The 25,676-nt window shown below is 33.5% G+C and overlaps 1 protein-coding gene across 2 annotated transcripts in view; it reads left to right on the forward strand.

The window, feature by feature from the left end:
- Nucleotides 1–5,581: 5,581 nt before the first annotated feature.
- Nucleotides 5,582–25,676, forward strand: part of LOC141830676 (uncharacterized) — a 65,464-nt gene continuing 45,369 nt past the window's right edge. Inside the window, exons 1-7 of one of the 2 annotated variants that reach the window (XM_074718096.1) lie at nucleotides 5,593–5,659; nucleotides 5,720–5,937; nucleotides 6,454–6,563; nucleotides 9,926–10,091; nucleotides 10,183–10,283; nucleotides 10,389–10,461; nucleotides 10,574–10,709. In XM_074718096.1, coding sequence (XP_074574197.1) covers nucleotides 5,805–5,937; nucleotides 6,454–6,563; nucleotides 9,926–10,091; nucleotides 10,183–10,283; nucleotides 10,389–10,461; nucleotides 10,574–10,709 — 719 coding nt within the window. In that variant the 5' untranslated portion in view covers nucleotides 5,593–5,659; nucleotides 5,720–5,804. Of the gene's footprint in view, nucleotides 5,938–6,453; nucleotides 6,564–9,925; nucleotides 10,092–10,182; nucleotides 10,284–10,388; nucleotides 10,462–10,573; nucleotides 10,710–25,676 lie in introns of both variants that reach the window. The other variant, XM_074718095.1, reaches the window with a different exon arrangement.

Here is a 25,676-nt window from a genome sequence, read left to right on the forward strand (position 1 = left end):
GTGATCGATTACAGAGCATTCTGTAAGACCAAGGGTTAGTGTTTAATCGATCTGATGATCGATTACAGAGCATTCTGTGAGAATTCACAAAACCCATAGAACACACTATAATCGATTGGGCAATCGATTATGGTGAACTGTAATCGATCAGGTGATCGATTACAAGTTTAATGAGAAACTGGGTTAGCGATTGGTAATCGATCACCTGATCAATTACCATACCCTAATCGATTAGGTGATCGATTAAGGGCTTGGGTAATCGACTGCCTGATCGATTACACAGCTTATAGAGGAGATAGTTACGATGTTTAATCGATTGTCTGATCGATTAAGGTATTTCTGATCGTGTTCAATTTCTGCTCTGATCATTCCTGATTTCTGATTATTCTGATGAGCTTTGCAGGTGGAGTTTGAATTGGTTTGAATTGGGATAAAGAACCGGAATTGTCAAGTGATGGCTTTCTATCCTCACAGTATTGTCGAGCTTGGTTTTCAGGTAAAAGACAACGGTGCTCTGAGCTGCACAGGAGAATGATCAGGTTGATCAGTGAGGGGCTGAGAGGAGCGTGGAGCTGGTAAGCTCAGATGGCTCAGGCTGGTCAAGCATGGTGCAGTGGACTCAGAGTCCGTTTGAACAAGCAGGCTAAAAGGAAAAGATGAAGGAGAAGGGAGAACATCTGGAAACGAATAGCTCTCTGTGTGCTTGTGCTGTACATAGATAACACAGCAAATAAATCATCATAAAGCATAAACATCTACTATCTTATTTTTATGAAAATCATAAAAATATATGACAATAAAGAATTGATACAATTAAGATATGAGACCATCATTCTCATATATTTTATATATCTGTGTGTACAACACAGTTTCAGAAAAAACTACTCTAAGTAAGAATATGCAATATCCATTTTACCATGATAAGAGCAAAGTATATCTAATCATCAAGTAAAGTCTTACATTAAATAATAATAATTTAACAAACATCCAAAATCAGCCAAATGTATATTACATAATATCCAAATATATATTATCCAACAAGTAACAAACTAATCATGCAGTAGATTCTCTCCATCAATCATTTGGAATAATAAATTTTTATGATATTCAAAAGGGCATCCAAGTAAAGCTCTCAACATCTTAGGGCATTGAACAAGATACAAATAACATATAGAAATTCTATGTTGCTCAACACCTAATTAAGTCAACAAACTCTACACTTCATTCTTAGGAATAGGAAGTTCATTTGACTTAACCATTTCATGTGTTGAACTCATAATGGCTTAAGCTATATGGTCAATTACATTGCTTATACCGTCATCATCAATTTTACCTTTCTTTGCACTCTTGTTCTTTAATGATGCTCCAACAAAAGAGTTAGCTTGAGATATAGTTGGTTTAGAACTAAGAGTTGGAATTTGAACATCCTCATTAACTGCATTTGAATTATCCAAATGAATTTTTGTTGAGATAATATAAATTCAACTTCATCAATGGTTTCGAAATGATTTTCACCAATATTATTCTCCACTTCCATGCTAGCTCATCTCTTTCGCATTTCTGATGTAGTGTTGGCATGTTATCCCGTAGCCCTATCTTTCATATATAATTGAATTAACTTTTCATAATTTCGAATAGGCTTGCTCTTCCATTCGACAACTACTAGTTTGACCTACAAATTACAATATAATTATATCAAGCATTCATTCATAGATAGTATCACAAAAGAAAATTAAATATATTTTTCAAATTCATACACACCTCAATTAGTTGTTGCCAAACTTCAGGTTCAATACTGAAGAATTCTATGATGGGATCCTATGCAAAACCACTCATACCATTTTTGAATATATCATAACATGAAAATCAGTCTCTTTTAATATGTTTCATGCGATTTTGAATCCTGTCCTTATCGATAAGTTTGTCAAGAAATTTTTTTTTCAATTCATTCACAATATTTTTAAATGCTTGTGTAGTAAAGGTTCCACCAACCCTGTTGCCTATATTATGTTGGTTCAAATATGCATCAATAAGAGTATCATCCATTACTTTATTCCAAACACACTGATTATTCATCTTGTTTGCACTTGCATTTTCACTTTGTTAGTCCTTCTTTTTTGCACCCTTAAAAATAAAAATATAGTAACAATCAAATATAAAATTACATAAATAGTCATATGACATAACATTCAAATAACATAATAAATTAAAATATCAACATTCACAATCATCCAATTACAAGAAAATTTATCCAAAACCACAAGATAAACAAATAAACATAAATATCACATATTATAATCTAACCACATAGCCGCAGCTATGGAATCCCTAATCAATTCTCCCCTTTTTGCATCTTCATTGTCATCTCTATTACTATGATTTTCTTCTTGATGATCACTATTATTATTAAGTTCAGCATCAACCTCAACAAGCAATCCCTCATCTGGATCAACATTAATCAGGTAATTGTGCAAAATATAACAACAGAGAATAATTTCTTTTTGAGTTTCAACTCCATAATTTGGCTCTGTTGAACTTCCTATAATAATAAATCTCTTCTTAAGGACTCTAAAAGCTCTTTCAATTGCAGTGCGCAAGGAAGAATGTCAAAGATTAAATAACTCTCGAGCATTTCATGGTAGATTGTGGTTATATTCTTTCAAATGATAACGTTCTCCTCGATATGGTGTAATAAGACTACTTTTCAACATGAATCTAGCATCAACAAGATAGTATTTTCCTAAAAAAATATGTTATTAAATTGTAAAAGCAAGGAAAGCCTAATCACAATATATGTCATTTAATTTACCTTCTGAAATTTTAAGACACTCTTGTCTGGTTTATGCATTTTTTATTATTTTTGAGTCGGATGTTGTCCCTTCCCACTTGGCTAAGACATAAGTGAATTTCAGATCAAATGTGCATGCTGCTAAAATATTTTATGTTGGAAAATCCTTTCTATCATGAAACTTTGGAGTATCAAAGGGAGAAACTTTAATACGAATATGTGTTCCATCTATTGCTCCAACATAATCCTGATATATCATGTTTAAATTATTAATAATTATGAATATATAACATAAATCTATACTAGTCAAAAGATAAGAATAATACTTTTATCTTAAAAAATGGATAGAATCGATTGCTAGTGAAGATTTCTGAATGAACTTGTGACCCATCCGGTTGTTTGAGAAATTTATCCTCCAACTCCATTATACCTTTTAAAACATTATGGAAATGATGACTCACTGTTTCTCCCAATCAATAGAAAAAGAAGTCAAGTTCACGATTTGTAACATTGTGACCTAGCAAATAGAGTGATTTTGCTACTTGTTCTTCTATAGTAATCCTTGTGGTAGGTCATAAACCACCTTCTTTGAGTAAAAGATTACACAATCCCACAAATGCAGAAGAACTCATTTTAATTATACTATAACATTGATCATTAGTTAGCATTTTTGTCATTAATTCATTTCATACATGTTCCCCTTCTAATAGTACAAGATGAGGAATTTGATTATTTTGTTTGTGCCTATTTCGCACATACCAAGCCACAACCAAACAAACAACTTGTGCCGATGCGAGTTGATGCATACGATATAACTTAATGAAATCATTACGTTTACCATTTTGATCACCCATCTATAAATGAAAAAAATAAATTAATATCACACAAGATGTTCACATTGTTAAATAGAAAGTAAAAAAAAAAATCTCTTCTTCCTTAAATTAAGATTAAGCAATATGTTTACACTAGTAAGCCTAGAGTGCAACAACTATATTTATTTGAAAAAAAAATTCAAATACACAATAAGAAATTCTAACTTTAAAAATTGAACATAAATAAATATGATTTTATTAGATACTTGTCTTTGTCCCATGCAAAAAAGAGCTCAAATGAAAATGGTGAAAGATTTTTTCAAATATATAAGTGTGGTAGCACCTACCAATGAATCTTCATCTGAAATAATAATGGAAGTCTATCATATGCCATGATGATGCATAATGGAATAACTAATATATCAAAACTGCAAGAAGGTCTAGTAGGGGGTTATATCAAATGGGACGTGACATTGAAAACAATAAAGGAAAATTATTGAAAAATGCAATGATAATTCATGAAGGAATAGACATCATTCTGCATGCAAATAACCATTTCTTTTGTATCTAGGATCTGGGTTTTGTTTTGATACTTAACTATAATTTGTATTAACACAATAGAAATGTCATTCATCTAATAAAAAATTATAATCAAGACTATTGTTCGACAGTGATTGTTTAAAATGTTATTAGAATCAACAAACATCAAGTTAGATGCAATATGATCAACATATATGAGTCTTTGAATCTATTCGTATTATCTACAAGTTATATGAAGAGCAATCAAAAGGAAGGGCGAAGAAAGATCATATATTCGTATTATTAGCACTTTCCAATGGTGAATGGTAAATACAACGACTATGGTATGCGCTCTTGTCCATTCAGATATGAGACTGTTGCTGAGGGCAAAAGGAGGAGGAGGAGATTATGATTACCTAGTTATTTCTGTCCTCTTGAGTTTTATTTTCGGAGAAATTTACGATGAAAGTCAATGTTGATATCGTGGAGTGCGAGTGATTGACCTTGTGATGGCTCGTATTATGTGATGAGGAGAGATAGTGCAAAAACAAAATATTTAATAGATGAGTTATTTTAATAATTAATATTTTAACATAAGAATAAAATTAGAATAATTTTTTAAAAAAGTTTTCCTTCTCCTTTCTTACACCCCAAATCGGGGTGTAAGAAATTATGTCGATTCATGAGCATGCAAGGGTAAAGGTTACCCTTCTCTCTCTTTCCCCTTCTTAACTCACTTCATCCCAAATAAGGGTCAAAATTCTCTTTCCCCTTCTTTACCCTTCCCTCCCTTTCCCTCACCTTGTTTCAAACGAAGCGTATAACTTGAGCATCAGAGTGGCTTGTCGAGATCCACCTCCGGTGCTATTCTAACTCTCTTTTTGAGTATCTTTCAAGTTCCTTTGTCTTTCTTTATAACTATTTTTAAGGAGTGTACACGTCAGTAATTCATGAACCTGATGACTTGATCATTCATGTATATTGACTGAAACAATTAAAATATATGATGGTTATTAAATCTACTCCATAGTAAATATAAATATAAATGTTTTAAATAAACAAAATATGTTAATGTTAATAGTGACTGTAATTATTCTTTATTTATTATTAAAATATAAATATTAATTAATAAAAATCAAATATCTAATTCATTAATTATAATGCATTTTAAATATTTTTAATTTAATTTTATTTATTATAGATGAGTCAATATTTAATAATATTTAATATTTTTTTAATATTGACTATTTTTAAAATTTTCTGTCAATCTAAAATTTATTTTAAAATTATTATTTTTTGATATTTATGTGGTCGGGTGTAACTTGGTGCGATCACGGGTCGTGCCGGTCAACTGAGGTTATTAAGATTAATGAATAAGTGAGCGTCTATATGTAAATAAATTGCTCTTCTTTTCTTTACTGCCTGCCTATTTTCCACCCTTTTTCACCATTCCTGATCGCGGTTGTTCACATTAGGCACAGCAGCTCTCCCCTTACGGGCGAGATCTCACATCGATTTCTTCGATCCTTGTGGTCTCATGGTAGATCTGACCCTCCTTGCTCTCTCGATTCTCAAATAAACTCCGTGAGGGGTCTTGTAGATCTGCTGGAGGAGGAAGAGGAGGCGGAGGTGAAGGTGCGGAGAAGAAGGCTGGAGAGAGATACTTAGTGTCTCTGAATACAGGAATGGAGTGGGACACGGTGCATCATCTGGACCTGCGCCACGTTGGTCACGGCCTCAAGCCGCTTCAGCCCCACGCCGCAGTCTTCCATCCGACCCAAGCCCTCATCGCCGTCGCTGTTGGTACCTACATCATTGGTACTAACTGATCGTTTATTGCTTTTGATGTTGAAAACTTATCATTTTTTCCCTTTTTGGTGAGTTCGCTTTAGGTGTGTTCGATGCAAGGCGTTAGGATTTATGGAGTGCATATACGTGGCAAATTTAATTTTCAGTATCATTGCAATTTGGATGGTAACACGTAGGATAGAGTATGCCGGATCTGCCTCTCAATTTAGAATTAGCTAAGCTTGTGTATGGACAAGGCAAGGACGGCCAAATTGTCAAATGGTTAATTTGTGATTTCTGGTCAATGTCTAGAACTTCTGATGAATTTGATTTGAAAACTTCGTTTTCAAGATAGAGAGCATACAATTTAAATCTCAAAGATGTAACTTTGAGTAGATGTGATGTTTCTAGCTGGCTCACTTCAAATAGTTGAAGAATCATTGATTTTTATGTACTTTGTTCTATGTATATCTCTCTAGACAAGTGTGCTATAGCTATTTCTTCTGCTTTGACCCTCATGTACTGATTCACTTTTCTTTTCTTTAGAATTTGATGCTCTTACAGGAAGCAAGATTTCTTCAATTGATATTGGTTCTCCTGTTGTTCGCATGTCATATAGTCCTACCAGTGGACATGCTCTAATTTCCATCCTTGAGGTTAGTCTATTTAGTGTCACAGTCAATTTCTTCCTGAACTTTCTATGTGTTGGCAAGTATGAATTTCTTTTTCTACAAATATAAACATAGTCATGAGGAACTGTTGCATTTTTGATTGGAACTTCAATTGACTTTCACGTGGTTGAGCTGGATTTGCTTGTTCTAGTCAATGTTGATCACCTCCTAGTTCTCTTTAATATTAACTTGTAATTTTACGACGATTGGATAAGGGATCAGATCCTTTTTACCAAAATTATTCATACCATCATGTAACCCCACACAAGGATCATTTTTTGCACAGGTTCATATTCTGTCAATATTATTTCATGGCTCTTAGTTAGGACATGAAACCAAAGTATTTCAATACTTTAACAATTGGTCAAATGCTTCCAGGATAAATTGGGGGGCACCTATTGAGAGAGGCATGGCATAAGAGCAGATGGTTGGGATGGGGATATACTGTTGATGCATGTAATAAAAATGAAGAAAATACTATTTTTTTTAAAAAATTTGAAATAATGGCAGAAGGAGCAAGATATCCTAGATTTAGTCACCATTAACATCCTCAACCAATTTTTGTAAAATTGCTTGCAGGCTACTTGTGATATCTTGGACCACACAAAAAGATGCTTTCTTTGCTAGACAGTCCTAACATTTCAGTAAACACGAAGGCCACAAAGTTCACCAGGATTTTATGGCAATGTTTACTTGGGAGGATGAAGAGGAAAGAGACAGGAACCCCTGCTGGGAAGGGAGAGAAGATAATGTGCCATCATGTTGTTTACCTGTCAAAAAACGAATGATAGAAGGAAAAGAGAAAAGTAGCTTGAGGTGATGGTTTTCTTTAACAAACAGATTTGGGATCCGGGAGGATCAATTTTTGGAGGAAAGAGAGGGAAGTGGATCCTCCCATCTAACTGTTCTCTCAGCTCTTCCTTTAAAATAAACAAAGGAAAGGTGCTTTTTTCACTTCCCTTCCCTTCCCTCCTTCCCCTCCACCTTTTCCTCTTCTGCCCAAGTAAACATTAACTCAATAAGTACATGCAATATAGAATTGTGAACATCATAGCTTATTTTCTCAAATGGTTGATAAAACAAGAAATTGACAATTTAGAAATATACTGGCAATTAAATCCAACTTACCTAGATCTTGCAAAGAACAAAACTAAACTCTAATAGCATCATTTGCCAAATTTTCAAAAGCTGATTCTGTGCTAATTGGTGATGGTTAAGATGCATATTCTGTTATAAATAATATGCTTTAATATTTATGTTAGTCATATTTTTGTTTTTTATACTGTCTTCTGTCAAACCGACCACCTAGTGGAATAAGGCTTGGTATTGTTGTTGTATACAATCTTTTGTCAATGGTGGGGTACGGAATAATTTCTATTGCCTAAGTCTATTTCCTTGGTTGGAATCACCTAAGGAAGGAAACACTGGTGGGAATTCTCCAATTGCTCTTTCACTTTGTTTCCTTAGGGAGAAATGGAGTGGTGGAAATAACTAGGGAATTATATCTCCAGCACAAGTCAATTTGGTTTCCACTCAAATCGAGCAAAACTCTACTTTTAAAGGCACAGATACCCATTAAAACCAGTTAGTAAAAACCATTTTTTTTCAAGTCTATTTATTATATATGTTTTTTTAATGTTTTTAACAAATCAATATTAAAAGTTTCCTTTTCTTTTTCCTTCCTTCCAAGGAAATTATGAGAATTTAAGTGCTTTTAGTTTCCTCCCCTCCAGGGAAACGCACACTAGGGAAACATTTCTCTAGTCTTTATAATTTTTGTTTCCTACAACAGTTCTCTAGTTAGCCATTCCCTCCCTCATATGAAACATGACCTAAATCAAGGTTTTAGGTGTTGTTCAGCTTGGCCAATGCATGGGCAGTAAATAGTGGTTGTTAAAATATTGATATCCAAAAAGGCATTTATCAGAATCAAATGACTTATCTTTTTCCCATATTTGTGGATGCATTAAGGGAGATTTTGATGAGAAAACAGAGAGAAAAAAGTATCCAAATAATACACACTCAATAAATTAATGCACATGTATTCTTCTTTTGCACAATATAACTTGTTTTATTCCACTTTGCTGTACTTTGGGAATCATGAGCGATGCACGCTAACATTTCCTTTTGGGTCTTTGCACATGTATTTCAAAATGGTCTGAAGCGGTAGAAAATAACTTTGTTTGTATTAGGTGTATTATGAAGTTTGTTAGCACCTTTTTTCTCTCTAAAAGTTTACTTTTCTTTGGATCGCACAAACTCCTCTATTTGTACATGTTGCTGTTGCTGATTGCCAATTTTTCATCATTTAATTTCCAAAAATTAGAAAGTTAAATTATCATTGTTACTATGAGGAAATCCTGTTTAAATCTAGGTATATAGTTTATCAAATAATGAAAAGGACACCAATGCTATATGATATTTGATTTTTTATTAAATTATTTTTCATTAGTTTATTATTGATGATGCTTAATTTTTGTTTTTTTTTGTACGATTTGTGTGGAAATTCAATTATATGGATTTTAGTTTTCAATAAATTTTTCTTAGAAATAATGAGTTTTTTAGTTGACACTCCTCTCACTCATGATTTGAAATCTCATACTGTGCTAGGCCAAATTGTTCCGGTAAATCACTGAAACTCGATACCACTTGGCAACAAAGTTTAAAATCTCAAATCGTGCTGTAGTTTCGGTCTTTGACTAGAAATATGCTGTTCTAATATCATGTCGATGCTTCGATGTACGGTACTGATTACAGATTGAATGTTAAAGGAAGAAGGAAATGAAACAAAGGAAGGAGACATTGTTTGTACTCAGTGGTATTGAGTTTTGATAATTTATTAGAATGATATGTTTCGACCGTTTCGTCCGACATGATACAAGATTTAAAATCATGCTCAACATTAACAATGTCTCCTTCTTATGCTTCATTTCATTCTTTATTTAACTCCAATCCATTACTAGAACCATGCATAAAAACATCACCATGATACCGAAATAGTATCGTTCTAGTTAAAAATCGAAATTTTGACATGGCTTGAGATTTTGAACCTTGCTTTCATGGGGGTGTCTACTGCTTCATGTATATACATTGATTGTTGTTGAAAATGAAGTCGTGTTTTAGCTCAATTTGGTTGCCTAATCCAAGTACTCGTTGCTCTTTGATAAACTTACTTTTGTTAGTTTCTTAGTCACACACACACACACACACACATATATGCATGTATGTATGTATATTCTCCACCTTTATAACTGGTTGAACATGTTCTTAGTTTATGTTTTTTTTAGCTAGATGCTATAAATGATCTGATCATTCTGTTATATATCTTTTACCTTTTGTGAATGCAGGATTGTACAATCCGGTCATGTGATTTTGACACTGAGCAGACTCTTGTGTTACACTCACCTGAGAAGAGATCAGAGCGTATCTCAGTGGATGCAGAAGTTAACTTTGCATTGACACCTCTACAGCCTGTTGTATTTTTTGGTTTTCACAAACGGATGAGTGTGACAGGTTTTATTTATTTTTCCATTGTCATTTTGTTGCTGCTTTTATCTTTTGTTACGTATACTAAATGACATGTAATGTTCTTGGCAATGTGAAGTGGTTGGCACAGTTGAGGGAGGTAGACCTCCAACAAAAATAAAAACAGATCTTAAAAAGCCTATTGTCAACCTTGCTTGTCATCCACGACTTCCTGCTTTGGTAATATGCTTAAGTTCAATTAAGCATTCTTTTGAGTTTATACACTATTTCATTCTGTGTGCCTTTTGTGCTGTTGTCTAATTTTTCTTTCTTATCCTTCTGTAGTATGTGGCTTATGCTGATGGCTTGATTCGGGCTTATAACATTCAGACATATGCTGTCCACTATACCCTGCAACGTATCATTATATAATTGCTTATATCCTTTTCATCATTGCTTATTAAATTGTATTTGAATTATCTTTTACTTGTCTTCCTAACATGTGCTGACATTTACTGTTTTTGGCTCAGTTGATAATACAATTAAGCTCATGGGTGCAAGTGCTTTTGCTTTTCATCCAACCTTGGAATGGATATTTGTTGGTGATAGAAGGGGCACACTTTTGGCTTGGGATGTCTCAACTGATAGGCCTAATATGATTGGAATGTGAGTCCTCTCAATACAATTACTTATTTTCTTTCACTTGAGGTACAAAATGTGGAAGCTGATAAGAATATGTACCTCATGAGAACATAAGTCAACAGAGTGCGAGTTTAAATATAAGATAGGAACTATGCAGGATTGGTTGAATATATTGTTTCAGTATTTAGTTATTTGAAAGCATTTCAAATATGATTCCATAGTTAATCTAAATCTTAGATACCTGAATATATCACTGTGTTATTTCTTTTTTTTTTTTTGATGATGCATCGATGGCATTCCATTGGTAGGTTGATTTGATCATCTTTTCTTTTTTATGGTTGGTTGATTATGATAGATATTGCCCTTGTTAATTTCCTGCATGTAAACTCATCTCTATGATTGCCTTAATGCCATTCTGAAAATGGTGAAACTGTAATAAATTGAATAATGATGTTAGGTATGTGTAAGTGCAATCAACATGCTATATAGGTGTCATGGGCATCACATGTAATTATGTATTATATGGGGGTGTTTGTGCGATATATCATTAATACATCTATATGTAGAGGTGGTGGTGGTGGTGGGGTGGGGGGCTAATTAGGTATGTATTGTTATATTTGAGAGGTGTCTTAAGATAATCGCCTTAGATATTGTATTATTTATTGGATAAATAAAATTATTATTTGAGTTTACATTTTCTATGCATTTGATTTGATCTTAAACTCAATTATTGATGTCCATCATATAATGCATAACATGAGAGAAATTATAATTGGATCACAATTAGTGGGTATCTCTACATATGTAATTATGTACGTATTGAAATATTTCATAGTCGATGAATTGATGAGATTGGACATTATCAATTCTGTGAAACTAGTATATGTTAGACTTTTTGATTTTACCAAGCAGCCGATCCTTATTGGCTGAAACATTGGGATGTTGAGAGTTAACATATGGATGTTGGTTAAGGGTAATTAGTTCATTAGAAGTGACCTGTCATAATGTTTTATATAGTTCTATGAATGTCTACGAAGATCTCATTGTAACTCAAGTGCAAGTTTCCTTTGACTTGAGGTATTCAAGTTATCTTGGTCATGGAAACTCATACTTTGACATCTTAAGCAAACGTCTCTACGGAGGTATGGATTCGAGATGATTAGGTATAAATTGAAGTGTTCGAAGGTGTTTGAATAACCAATAGAGGATTTATCACTCTTTTAATTAAGAGACGTATACCCTATGACCATTTGTCAGGATTGTTACTTGTAAGCCTTTGGCTAAAACAATAACATGTCAAGATGATAGTCTTCTTGGATAGTTGTTTTGAGTAATTTGAATTTGTAGGACAAGGAACTACAACTTGGGTTAGTTGTGACGTAGTCAACCTAGTGGGGACTGACACATAGACTATGTCCTGAACTAAACGGGTATAAGATGGTGAAAGGAACAGAGGCACGATCAATTGTAGTTGCTGAAGGGCTCAGAAGTGGTTATAGAATTAACTGTGATTTTTCGATTAATTGGGGGTTATGATATACTACTAGGTGTCACTCATGATCGATCTGTAATTAATAATTAATTATGGACGACTAACATAAACTAAGAACCTAGAAGGTCACGCACTATGAGTTTCTCCAAGAGACATAAAACGAGTTTGAGAATTAAATTCTTAGATCGAGAGAGATTGAGTCTAGTTGAATTAGATGAATGACAAATATGAAAGATATTTTACTGGAAAAGAAGTGCGGATGAACCACGTCTTTTGAAGACAAAGTAGACCTATTTGGTTTAATTATAAACCAAATTGGTTTGGTTTTAATTAAAGGTGGTTTGATTTTGGACCAACTCGGTTTGTTTGTAAACCAAATTTGAGGCTAAAAAATAGGAATTTGGTTTAATAGATTCTGTTAATTTTTTAATAAAATTTATTTATTAAACATCTATAAATATAACTATTATGAAGAGTTACTAACAGAGATTAAAAAGTTAATTTTAGGTTTAAAAATTGTGGCCCCCTCTCCTCCTCTCTTCTAGCCGCCGCCCAAGCCACCTCTTCCTCTTTGTTGCCGTCGCCCACCCTCTTGTGGGTGCTTGTTGTCGTTGGCCAAGGAAGGCTTTCAAGCTCACTTCTGTCCAAGGATCTTCCCTATGATCAGTACCTCCTAAAGGTCGGCCATCCCGGAGCCAAAAGAAGCTACAATCGACAGTGGAAGCAAAGAATGCGAGGAGAAACAACAGTTGTTTCTCCACCGAAAGGTATCGCTTCTTCCTTTTGATTTGATTGTTTCGGGGCAATTGTTGCCGCTAGAACATCCACACCATATAGGTTCGATGCACCTTCTTGACAGCAAACAATACGACCTTAGAACGGTGGTGTGATCCCCTCCTTTCAATCTAATTCGTATCGCCGGGTTGCTTTGAGCTGTCGGATATGGAATCGGACCCTAGGTCCTCTCTCGGATTGCTTGTTTCTCCCCTTTGACTAGTATCGAAGCGGAGACACGACACATGACTTAAGGAAGTCGTTTCGAGGAGATCTCGACGTGGATATGAGTAGAGGCAACCTTACTCAAGGTTGCTAGTTGATGTCGTTTTCGCTCCGCGTCATTCAAAAGGTATAAAGTTGTTTATGTATTATTTACGATTATGCTTGCATGCGTGTGTTTTCAGGGGCGGAGTTAGGATATTGATCGAGTGTGGGCAACAATATAATATATTTAATAAAGTCAAATAAAATTTAAATTTTATATTCATAAAATTATGCATGCTCTAAAATTAAACATCAACATTAACTAAATAACATATATATTGAGTGTGCCCCACAAAAAACTCATATGAAGAATAATTATGTTTCATTATCTAATAGAATAGAACACATCAACATGATGCACAAAAATTGACATAAAAATTAAACTTCAAATGGCAAAATAAAAACTAACCTGCTAAGTTTGTTCAACCGGATAAGCCTCCCGAATATAAAAAAATGCTATCTATTCCACTAGCATCATAAAAAGATGCTTAGCTATGAAACCCAACTGCAATTAAATCAAAATCAAATTAGCATTTGTCATCAAAATGGGAAACAAAATATTCCCAAGAATAGAGACTAAAATAATAAGATATGTTGAATGAAATCATAACTCAAAAAAATAAATACAAAACATTATAAAATAATTACCTTATAATTGTTTTTTTCGGGTCTTCATATTTTGAAACCTTTGTATAATAGCATCATTATCAACCGTTAGAAATATTTCTTTCTCCACATAGACAATAAGACTATCATTCATCCAATCATCACTCATCCGATTGCGCAACTTGTCTTTCACAATTCGCATGGCAGAAAATACTCTCTCTACCGTCGCAGTCGCAACAGGTAAAATTAATGCCAATGTCAAAAGCTTAAAAACCAATGGATACACCATACTTTTCTTTGACATAACTAACTTCTCTGAAAGATCACCAAGGCCTTTCAATCCTTGAAATGCTTTGTTAGAACGCATATCACATATATAAGTTTCAAGTTGATCATCAAGTATAAGGAGATCAAATCTTGAGAAATCTTGTGGATAAAACTCAGCCAGTTTCAATAATTTTTGCTTGTCAAAAGCCAAAAAAGAATTTTGTGGACACAAACAAGCTATACAAAGAAGTAACTCTGTACTTGCCACTGAGAAACGATCATTTAACTCTTGAAGTTGCATATCAATAACACCATAGAATAAATCGACTCGATAATGATGTAAATTTGTCACTTCTGGTGGATTACGATGGGGACGACCACGTGGTGCCCAACGTGTGAACATATCATCCATTTTGAGACAATCAATGTAATGATTTTGACAAAAATGGTGAACTTTCTCTAAAAATGAATCCCAACCATTATCTCTCATATTTTGAAGTCGTTGTTTGCATACTTGAACCAAATCCATTGCATTTACAATATCCTGATCTTTCTTTTGTAATGATGCTGACAATTCATTCGAAATCCCTAAGACCTGTTTCATCAAGTGTAAATTGAATACAAAATCGAATGAAAGTATTGACTCCAATAAATTATATGCCTCGGTTTTTTGATCAGGGGAACTGGAATCATCATCTGAAATCATTTCAAGCACATCACTAACAGCAGAGAACATAGAAATCAAACTGATCAAAGAATTGTAATGTGACCCCCAACGTGTATCCCCAGCACGTTGAAGGGTAGTTTCTTGATTAAGTCCCCGACCACTTGAAATTTCACCCCTATCCAATGCCTCAACAATAAAATCTGAATGTTTCTCCTTAAGAAGATCAGAACGTTTGCAGGATGATCCAACAACATTGACCACATCACCAACAATACGAAAAAAATTAGAAATCGGAAGATTTTTCTTGGCCACAGCAATAAGAGCTAGTTGAAGTTGATGAGCAAAGCAATGTATATAAAATGCACATGGGTTCTCATTTAAAATGAGTGCTTTTAGACCATTGAATTTACCTTGCATATTACTTGCTCCATCATAACCTTGTCCTCTCAACTTAGATATGCTCAAATTATATCTAGAGAACATCTTATCAATAGCAGCTTTAAGTGAAAGTGCTGTAGTACTAGTAACATGTTCAATTCCGATAAAACGCTCATTTACATGCCCACTACTATCCACATAGCGCAAAACAACTGACATTTGCTCCTTTGTTGACACATCACGAGATTCATCAACTAAAATAGAGAATAATGAATCACCAAGATCTCTAATAATAACATTAATTGTTTCAGTTGCACAAGCACTTACTATATCCTTCTGAATATCTGGTGATGTTAACTTGCAATTTTTAGGAGCATTTTTCAATATCACATCATTAATTTCTTTGTTATGAGCACCTAAAAACTCCAATTGAATAAGAAAGTTACCCAGATTAAGAGAACCTTCAGTCTCGTCATGACCCCGAAATGAATTCCCTTGTCGCAATAAAACTCTAATACAATCAATTGAAGCATTAAGACGAATACGATAATCATTCCGCATTTGCTTTGATTGTTTGTGCAAAATTGATTGAATATGTGCATCTTGATTCATCAAAGCTTCACAATCCATTCGAGCTTTATGATGTTCACTATCATGTTGGCCAACATGGATGTTTAATCTATCTTTACTCTTCCAATTTGTGAATCCTTCACTAACAAAAGTCTCCCCTCCTGCTTGTTTTCCTTTAGTTGTTTTGAAGAGATAGCAATATAAACAATATGCGGCATCTTTTTCTATACTATATTCCAACCAATCACCAAATTCCTTAAACCAAGAAGGATTGAACCGTCTAAATTGACTTACTCCAAATTTTCGTTTTGGGAATTCATAACATGAAGGTTGACATGGACCTTTTTGCAAATATATCCTTCGAACTTGATCCCTAATGTTAGCATTATAAGAACAAATTGGAATCCTTAATCCAGGATCTGTCGGTAATTGTGAAAAATCAAATTCAACTGTGACATCTCCAATATTTTGTTCTTCTAATTCTAGAGCTTTCCTTTTGAAAAATCTATGCATTGTTGACATAATATTTTCCTAAGATCAATAAATAAATAAATAAATAATAATTCATACTTAAATAAATAATAAATTAACAATTAGAAAAAGGGGGTAAGAGTCTACCTCAATTGGCCAGCTTGCTTCCCAAGATATGGCTGCTCAATCAACGATATTGGTTGCTCCAAGATTCAATCTAGCAAACATAAACCCATAATTAGAAGAAGAAAAAAATAGTTAGAAAAATTAAACAATCATGAGACGTACACCCTATAGTGACTGTAACAAGGGTCTGGACACAGGCAGGAATAAGAACAAAAATCAGAATGCTTCTCACAACTGCTAAGGGGGTTCGCTATGCTGAAAAGGAGCCCGAACAGATGCAGCCACCAACTGTAGGAATAATTATGGATTTTAATTAGCACAGTCAAAAATTATCATAAACAAATTCAAACACACGAAGTTGTAGAAGGCTATAGAGGAAACTTTGAAGCTAGCCCTTCTCCTGATCAACTTCACCTCTATATTTCTTGTGGAACTGGAAGCACATTGATGTAGGGCTGCTCTTTAGCGTAACTATATTAATGGAATGGTTCCTCATCAAAATATCAATTCATTACCCAAATTAAACAAATCTACAGAACATTGCATTGAATGCTATGTTTGAAGCCTATCATTTACCTAACATGAGTATCCTTATTAGCTCTAGTTTAATAGATAAAAACTATGCCTATTGTTTTTTATGTCTTATTACGTTTTTGTCACCTATGCACAAATTTTATGTTCATAAGAGTTTGTCATTCTGAATGTTAATTGACTAAAACATAATATAACACAATTGTCTGAAGTTCGAGGATTTAAATGTTGTTATTGCTCAAGATAAAGGTTCTGATGTGTAAGCACAGATCTTCCAATTAAGTTCTTGAATTTTCAGACTTTGTTTCATCATTCAGGAAGCATTGATAAATGATAACAACGTTGATAGCTCAAGGAAGAGACTTAACTATAATAGTAAAGTAAGCATAAGCTAATGTACAAGGAGAATGACTATAGCAGCATTAATTAAAAAGATATTGAAGAGTTATTATAATTTTGATTGAAAAGAATATTGGTTAAACGGCCGAACTGGCTGCTGCTCGGTCGCTGCCGGAAAGAGGGGCGGAAGGAAGGGGGTTTCCGGAGACAGAGGGACAGAAGGCGACACCGCGACAACACTGGTTGCGAGCGGCGGCGACGCTGGCTCTAGGCGTGGGATGGTGCGGTGCGTGGCGCGGTGGCGGGAGCAGGCGGAGCCGCGCGGGCGACCCAAGAGAGAAGAGCGAGGGAGGAGAAGGGACGGCTCTGCTCGTGCTGAGATGGAAACGAGAGAAGAGCGATGGAGGCGAAGGTGTACCGGATGCAGCAGCGGGAGGAGGGACTGCGGCTGGAGAAGCTACGAGGAGGGGCGCAGGAGATCAGGGAGGAGGGACTGCGACTGGAGAAGCTTCGAGGGCGCCGGTTGTCGTTCGATGAGAAGGGGCGAAACAGCAATTAGGGTAAAAAAAAAACTTAAAAACATATAATATTAATATTAATATTTTTTTGGTTCGGGCCCAGTGTGGGCAGTTGCCCACACTGGGCCCATGTAAGCTCCGCCTCTGTGTGTTTCCTTGGATGAATTTTTGTGTAATAAGTGATAAAATTGTTTATTACGCTTCTGTTGCCATAATTTGTGAAATTAAAATTTTAAATTACGCATGTAGAAACCCAACATGTATATAGGATTGTTTTGTATCCTATGCTTCATTATCACCCAAATATAACCCCAAATATCATGCTTTTTTTGTCCTATTTTGCAACTTGTTCCTAGAAATGACTTAGAGGGTTTTTAGATTCTAGATTGAGACACGCTATGTGGGATGAGATGGATGCCCTTCGCTCCAATCGTATTTAGGAGCTTATTTCTCTTCATTGGAAATTTATTGCATGGTGCAAATGGTTCTTTAGAGTTAAGTGTTCTCCTACTGGCACCGTTAACCGCCTCAAAGTTTCTTTGGTGGCAAAAGGGTAGACTCAGATTATTCAAATTTATGTACCTCAATACATTTTCTTCAGTTGCAAAAATTACTTTGGTCCAGTTATTCCTTTCATCGTCGGCTATTTAGCATGGGTTACTATGCCAATTTTACATCAAAAATGCATTTCTTTATGACGATCAATTAGAGGAAGTTAGACAGAGAAAGCTGCTGGGGTTTGTTGCTCAAGAGGAGACTAGACTGTTATACAAGCTGAAAATCATTGTATAGCTTAAAAGAACCTTTGAATGCTTATTTTGAGAAGCTTAGCTCAACCTTTCTCCACCTTCTTCAGTATAGCAAAATCAAGAGTGTGTCAAATTAGTCAGTATTTTCCTGTCTCCATTAGGAAACAAATCCTTATTGGGTGATGACTCCATTGAAATCACACAGTTGATTGGTTATCTTTACAACATTTCTAGACTATGAACTTGGGTGATTTTAGGTATTTACTTGGTATAAAGCTGGCTTGTTTGGGGAAGGTGTCTATCTCTCTTAGTGGAAGTATGTTTTGGATATACTCGAGGAGGTTGGTATCTTAGGGGCTAGACCGGTGGATACTTTGATGGACCCTAGTACTAAGTTAGTACCAGACAATAGAACCTCTATTCGACCTTGAAAATACAAAATGCGAGTGTGGAATTACACTATTTCACAGTACATTTATAATGAGTGTGATCAGCTAATTATTGGCATAGTTATCAAAGCTGAACCATGAAACACAGAAGATCACTGCTTCATTGGATGAATCAATGGGCTAATTAGTTGATTGCCTATCGAATCTAGAATTGACCTGGTCAAACTAGCTAAAAATCAGAAATCAGGTATATAAAATTAAGTAATATAAATGTACATCTGATTTTTATCAGTAAAAAATTAATATTAACAAAAAATAAGAATGAATAAATTTCAAATTATACCATCATAACATCTTAAATATCAAAACATTGCAACTTCTAGCATAGCTTATTAATGCGATAGTAAGCACTAATCTCACAATTAGCTAGATGCTAACTTTTGTAATACATATAATCCTATGAATGAGAAAAAAAAGGACAGAGACCTTAATTTAGTTGTACGAACAACTAAACAGTGGGTAGAGCAACACAAACAGATTTTGTTACATTTTATCATCACCTAAGATAAATTCAGTTCTTGCTATCACTAAGCTTTCTAGGAATGTCAAAATTTAATCTAGGGTTAAAGTTGTGCAACGTATAAAATTTGCCTACTCAATTTAAGTTGTGACTTGTAATATTCTTTCCTGAGAAATAAAGAACAAAGCGTAAAAATGAAAGAAGAATAGTTTTGTCAGGGGTAGCTCTTTCTGATAGCAAAAGCTCATCAGAGATCAATATGAGCGGTGAAACCTTGCCTCTGAGTCGGGGCATTGAAAACATGTTAGCTGACAATTGAAGATCTTCCTTATGCCAACAGTAGGCTGCATTATCCCTGAGTTTGACCTCATGTAAAAGCTCGATGCCTCGCCTCTCAAGTTGAGTAGAACTGTTTGATGATGTTCTCCTGTCTGACATGATGGTGTTAGCAAAAACTAAGATTGGAGAAAAAAAAGGGTGAGAATCAAGACTAAGCTTGGTGCGCGCGGTGAGAGAAGAATTGCTTAAGGGTTAGGGTAAGTGGTTAATCTGTTTAAAATTTTGAAGTGTTGAAAAAAGTTGGCCTTTTTTTAAAAAATGGACTGGTTTTATTGGTTTGATAAAAACTAGTCAGTCAAATCAAATTTTCACTGACACACTTCCGATCAAGTCACAAAATCGAATCAAACCGAGACCCAGGTTTGATTTTTTCTGATCAATCTGGTTGGAGTTTCATAACTATGGTTTTTGGAGAGCCCATCCTATGATCATTAGTTAGCAGCCCTAAGAATTTTATGATACCTCAAGAATGTTCTAGGGAAAGGGATTTTGTTATACTATTGGTTATGCTGATGTAGACTAGGCATCCTGATAGATAGACAATTTACATCAGATTATTGCATTCTCTTAGAACACAATCTTTTTTCTTAAAAAAGTAACAAAACAAATTATAGTAGCAAGGTCAAATGCAAAGGGAGAATATGTGACCTTAGCAATGTGCAAACTCATCTGAATTTCATGATAGGATAAATTATATACAGATTCTCGTTACAGTGTCATGTAATTTCATCATAGAAAAGATACAATCTAATAAGAATGTCACCTCCTTTGTCAGTTTTAACGAATAGTTAGTACATTTGCTGACTAAATTGTTGCTATTCGAACTATTGGGGTTATGAGCAAGACATAATTATGTATTATTGGGGTCTTTGTGTAATATCGTTAATACAACATCTGTATGTATAGAGGTAGTGGGGGGCTACTTAGGTTGGGGGGGGGGGGGGCTACCAAGGGTTATGAGGATTAATTCCCTGTAAACTATCAATAGGAACAAACTTTTATTATTTAATATCTTACACTGGAATAAAGATACAGAAGACAATATCTTGACCATATATGCATAGCTTCTTTCCATGAGGCAAGTGATTTTAGGACAAGGTTTAAACATGATAAACTTTGATAAATAAGTAAATTCATGTTTTATCGGAAAATGACACCATAATTCTAATATAAGAGCTAACTAAAAGCATGAGACAACTTGACATTGGAAACTCATGTGTTGTTTTCATTTTTGATCCTTGGTTCTAATATTTATCAAGTATTAAAATGTAAAAAGTTGTTTAAGGTCCATCATATACAAAAATTGACCTTTACCATGTAGATATACTTTTGGACTATTAAGCTAGTATTAATTAGTACTTTGAAGAAACTTCTCATTTCGACCTCACATTGACACCAAAATCTATCAGCGTGAGGTTAATTACTAGAACCACACATTCTTATGGAGGAGATGAGTTGAGACAAAAGGAATTAAGTTTGATTCATTCTATCAATCATTAGAGAAGAAGGAATCAAGTTATAAATTAAAGTGTTAAGGACTAGGCAGTGTCAGTGAGCATCCATCGATACAACGACATGACGATGTGTATGAGCCTTACCACTTAAAATGGACGATATTTATCGTTTCGGCATGGGACCGACACCTGACCACGAGGCCATTACGGCCTCGTGAGGTTCTAGATGGTGTCGTGACCCTATGGCAGCCCTTGGCGAGGTCGCGGAGGGTGCGACGACCCTTTATGGGGGCGCAGAGAGTGCCGTGATCCCGTGGCGGCCTCAGCGGGGTTGCAACAACTACTGTTTATTATTATTATTATTTATTTTTTAAATATGCATTTTTTATTATAAATAAATGGTTAATTAGATATAATAATTATAATTAATAATAATAATAAAATATTAAAGTTATTTTAAAAATTTAAAATAATTAAAAAAATAAAATATTTTATAAAATAATTTAATTTTTAATATATATTAAAAATTATATATAAATTTAAAATAATCTAAATTTTTTCAAAATATAATTCTTAAACATTTCAAATAAATTTTAAAAAAAATTAAAAATTTACATATATGTTCAAAAAATGATTTAAGATATTCAAATAATTTTATAATTATATGGTCACCGAAAATCAATTTGGGTTTATGCCTGGTAGGTCGACAATAGAAGCTAACCTTTCAAATGATTTTATAATTTTAGAAAAAGTTATTGAATTTTAGGGAAATTACTTATTTAATTAAAAAGTAAATTTTATGAACTTACTGGACACATTCAAGATACCGTACCATGGTGCATGTTGTTTGCAGATGATATTGTATTGATAAATGAGACACGTGAGGGAGTAAATGCTAAATTAGAATCTTGGCGAGAAACACTAGAAGAGAAAGGTTTTAGGCTTAGTAGAGTAAAGACAGAATATATGGAATTTAAGTTTAGCAATATTAAACGTAATGAGACAAGTATTAAAATAGGAGATGATGAGTTGTCTGGAACTGAGAGTTTTAAATATTTAGGATCATTTTTGCAAGCCGATGGAGGGATTGAGAGAGATGTCTTACATAGAATACAAATAAGATGATTGAAGTGGAGGAGAACATCAGGTGTTTTATGTGATCGTAAAGTGCCTCTAAAACTTAAAGGAAAGTTCTATAAAACGGCAGTTAGACCTGCCATGTTATATGGCGCTGAATGTTGGGCTATGACTCGAGCACATGAGCAAAAGATGAGAGTTGCGGAGATGAGGATGTTAAGATGGATGTGTGGACATACGAAGATGGACAGAATAAGAAATGAGAGCATTAGAGAGAAAGTTGGAGTTGCATCTATTGAGGAAAAACTCCGTGAGACACGTTTAAGGTGGTACGGACATGTACTTAGACGACCGATAAATGCTTCAGTTAGGCGGTGTGAAACTATGACAAATACGCATATCAAACGAGGGCGAGGTAGACCAAAAAAGACTTGGTTAGCAACAATAAAACAAGATAAAATTTATTTAAATATAAATGATGATATAATAGGAGATAGAGCTCAATGGCGTAAAAGGATCCATATAGTCGACCCCACTTAGTAGGATAAGACTTGGTTGTTGTTGTTGTTGTTGTATAAAAATTTAATAGGCATTATCTTATGAGAAAATATTGAAATATGAACTCAACTTCTCAAAATATAACATAATGAACATATTTAATAATCAAATATTAATAAATTTAATATATATTTATATTTAAAATTTAAAAAAGTACCGAAATTATATTAGCATGATACGGTATTGAAACTGTATTATTCCGGTTCGTGATCGAAACTTCGGCACAGGTCAAAATTGTAAATCATGTATATATATATATAAAAGTTATTATATATATATATATATTATTTTTATTAAGTTAATAACAGTTATATGTACAAATATAATAGTAATATCTAGTTATAAAATAACTAATATAATTGATATTTATATATTATTTGTATTAATTAAATAATTAATTGTTAATTGGTTAACTTTGGTTTTTAATTGAATAATTTTGTAGTTAATTAAAATTGTATTGTTGTAGATATGGCCATATTTATATTAATGCATTTATTTGTTAGGAATGATTTTCTTTTGTTATTTCAATTTTTGATTGATGCATAGGACAAAGGAAATCAAACCAAAACATCAATCTTATTATCAAGATTGGAGACATATTTATTAACTAGAGAATTCATTTCATTTATAGTGATTACGTTGTTACATGATTAGATGTGGTTAAGTAATTATCTTGTAGATAGTCAAATGTTTCAAAGTGTCCCTCAAGAAATTCATCATGCAATGAAATCCATGTTGCAATGGAGGAACTTAATCTAAAAAATGTACATGAAGATTTTGATAGATGAGCGCTAGTAGAATCCATCTACAACGAATTAAAAGGTTATCATGTTGATATTCCAAATGATTATGAATTTTTAGCTACTCTTCGTGCCTTTGAGTTGAATATAAGTATGAGCAACATATGAGATATATTGGAAGTGACTTAATTGGTGTTAGTGGAAGTGGAGTGTAAATGTTTGTGTTACCTTATCACGAGGTGACATTGGTTTTTTCTTTCCTTCTATGGGATGAAGGCGTGTAATTGATCTTGCTGAAATTAATTTGATGAAATTTCCAAGCTAAGCTATCAAGTAGAATAGGATTGATAATGCCTACATAAGGGAGAAAAATAAATCATTGACCAAAGTACATTTCAATTAAATTCCTGTATACATACTACCATAGCACAATGTTGAAAAATCTAGTTGTTGTTTGTAACCTTTGACCATGTATGAAATTGTTGTTCTATATCTAGATGAATAAGTGGGGGAGATCAAGACATAGATCCTACTTGATTGGCGATAGTTAGACAAGATTTTGCTGATGAACATTATCAATTTTTTACTATACTGCATTAAAAGATGATATTTTGATGCAATTGTAAAATATCATGATATATCTTACTATTGTAATCAAAAGATAGATGTAGAGCTCACAAATCATGGTGACAATTTCAAGTGGGTTGGAGTGCTATTAAAGTACATCCAACATTATTTGGATATTATGCACAACACATTGAATCAATTTCATGATGATGGATATTGATAAATTCAATATAGTGATATAGAAAAGAAGGTGGATAAAATTGACCAACTAATAAAATTTTTATAATAATCATTTGCATCATGGATTAATGAAAAAATTTATTGATGGGAAAATTCTACGACTAATAGCAAGTAAGTTTGCAACTCATTTCTTTTTGTTAAAGTCATCCCAGAAAAATTCAGACTCAAAACCATGTAAATCACTTATGAGGATTTGGAAGCCTTTGCACATTTTAACACTACTACTGAAGGTAGGGAGACATAAATTATTATATCTGCTATATTTTGAGACTATATTACATAGATTCTTATGACAATAAAACCTTTGTGCATTGTTTTGTGCAAGTTTTACCATTTAATTCTTGAAACAAAGAAGAAATCAAGAGCCGTCTACAGTTGCTAACTAAGTATCAATATTATTTTGATAACGATTATAAGATGGGACAATTAAAGGGGAAAAGATATTTATGTGATAGATATGTAATTTTTAATAATAATTAAATTTTAATATTAATTATTGATAATAATATATGATCGATTGTTTTAGTTTATTATCTCAATCTGATATATCAATGTCGATATTGTCTAGTTGTAAATGATGATCTTCTAAAGTGTGGCCACAAGTAAAAAAAGAATTAGTCGATGGGGCTATTGACCAAAGATGATTATTTCGTGAGGCATGACTTGTTTGGAAATCCTTTTAAAACTTGGTAAATATAAACTAATTTATAAATTAGTCATTATCAACACATGGAATACTATTTTAATTTTATTCACTTATTCATGCAATTGAGTTGTAGTTATAATATGGAGATGGAGGATCAACTCTAAATCTGAAAAAGAAATTGCAGTACAGACTCTTTTGCAGATGATGTCTTTAAGCTGCTGCAAACAAAATTGGGCAACTTTCTTCTTTATTCATGTGTCTTTAATTAAGGGCCATAATTGAAGAAAAGGAAGAAAGAGTCTACTAATGCAGACTCATTGGATTTTTCTAGATTGAGAATATTTCATGCTGAACTGGTGAAATAATATTTGATATAGGAGGAACTCTACCATAATCATCTTAATTCCTTAGTCAACAGATCGAAAAAGTAAATCCTTATTCAACAGATTGAAAAAGTACAACATAAAGGAGATGCCAGTGGGTAAGATAATGAATCTTTTTGATTGAGAATTTCTAACTAAGACGTTCTCAAACATCTTAATCCCCAAAACAACTACATACAATGATAAAGATATAAAGTGAACACTCATTCATTTAAGAATTATTAGACAGTTATATCAATAAGCCAAAGTTATCATCCCCTTACTGTACAATAAGAAATTTCATCTATATTCTTAAACCAAATTTAGCTGGCACTTTTAAGTAT

Source organism: Curcuma longa, chromosome 6 (assembly GCF_044706935.1).
Source record: "Curcuma longa cultivar G26 ecotype Majalengka, Jawa Barat chromosome 6, ITB_CL_G26_1.1, whole genome shotgun sequence".
Classification (NCBI taxonomy): domain Eukaryota; kingdom Viridiplantae; phylum Streptophyta; class Magnoliopsida; order Zingiberales; family Zingiberaceae; genus Curcuma; species Curcuma longa.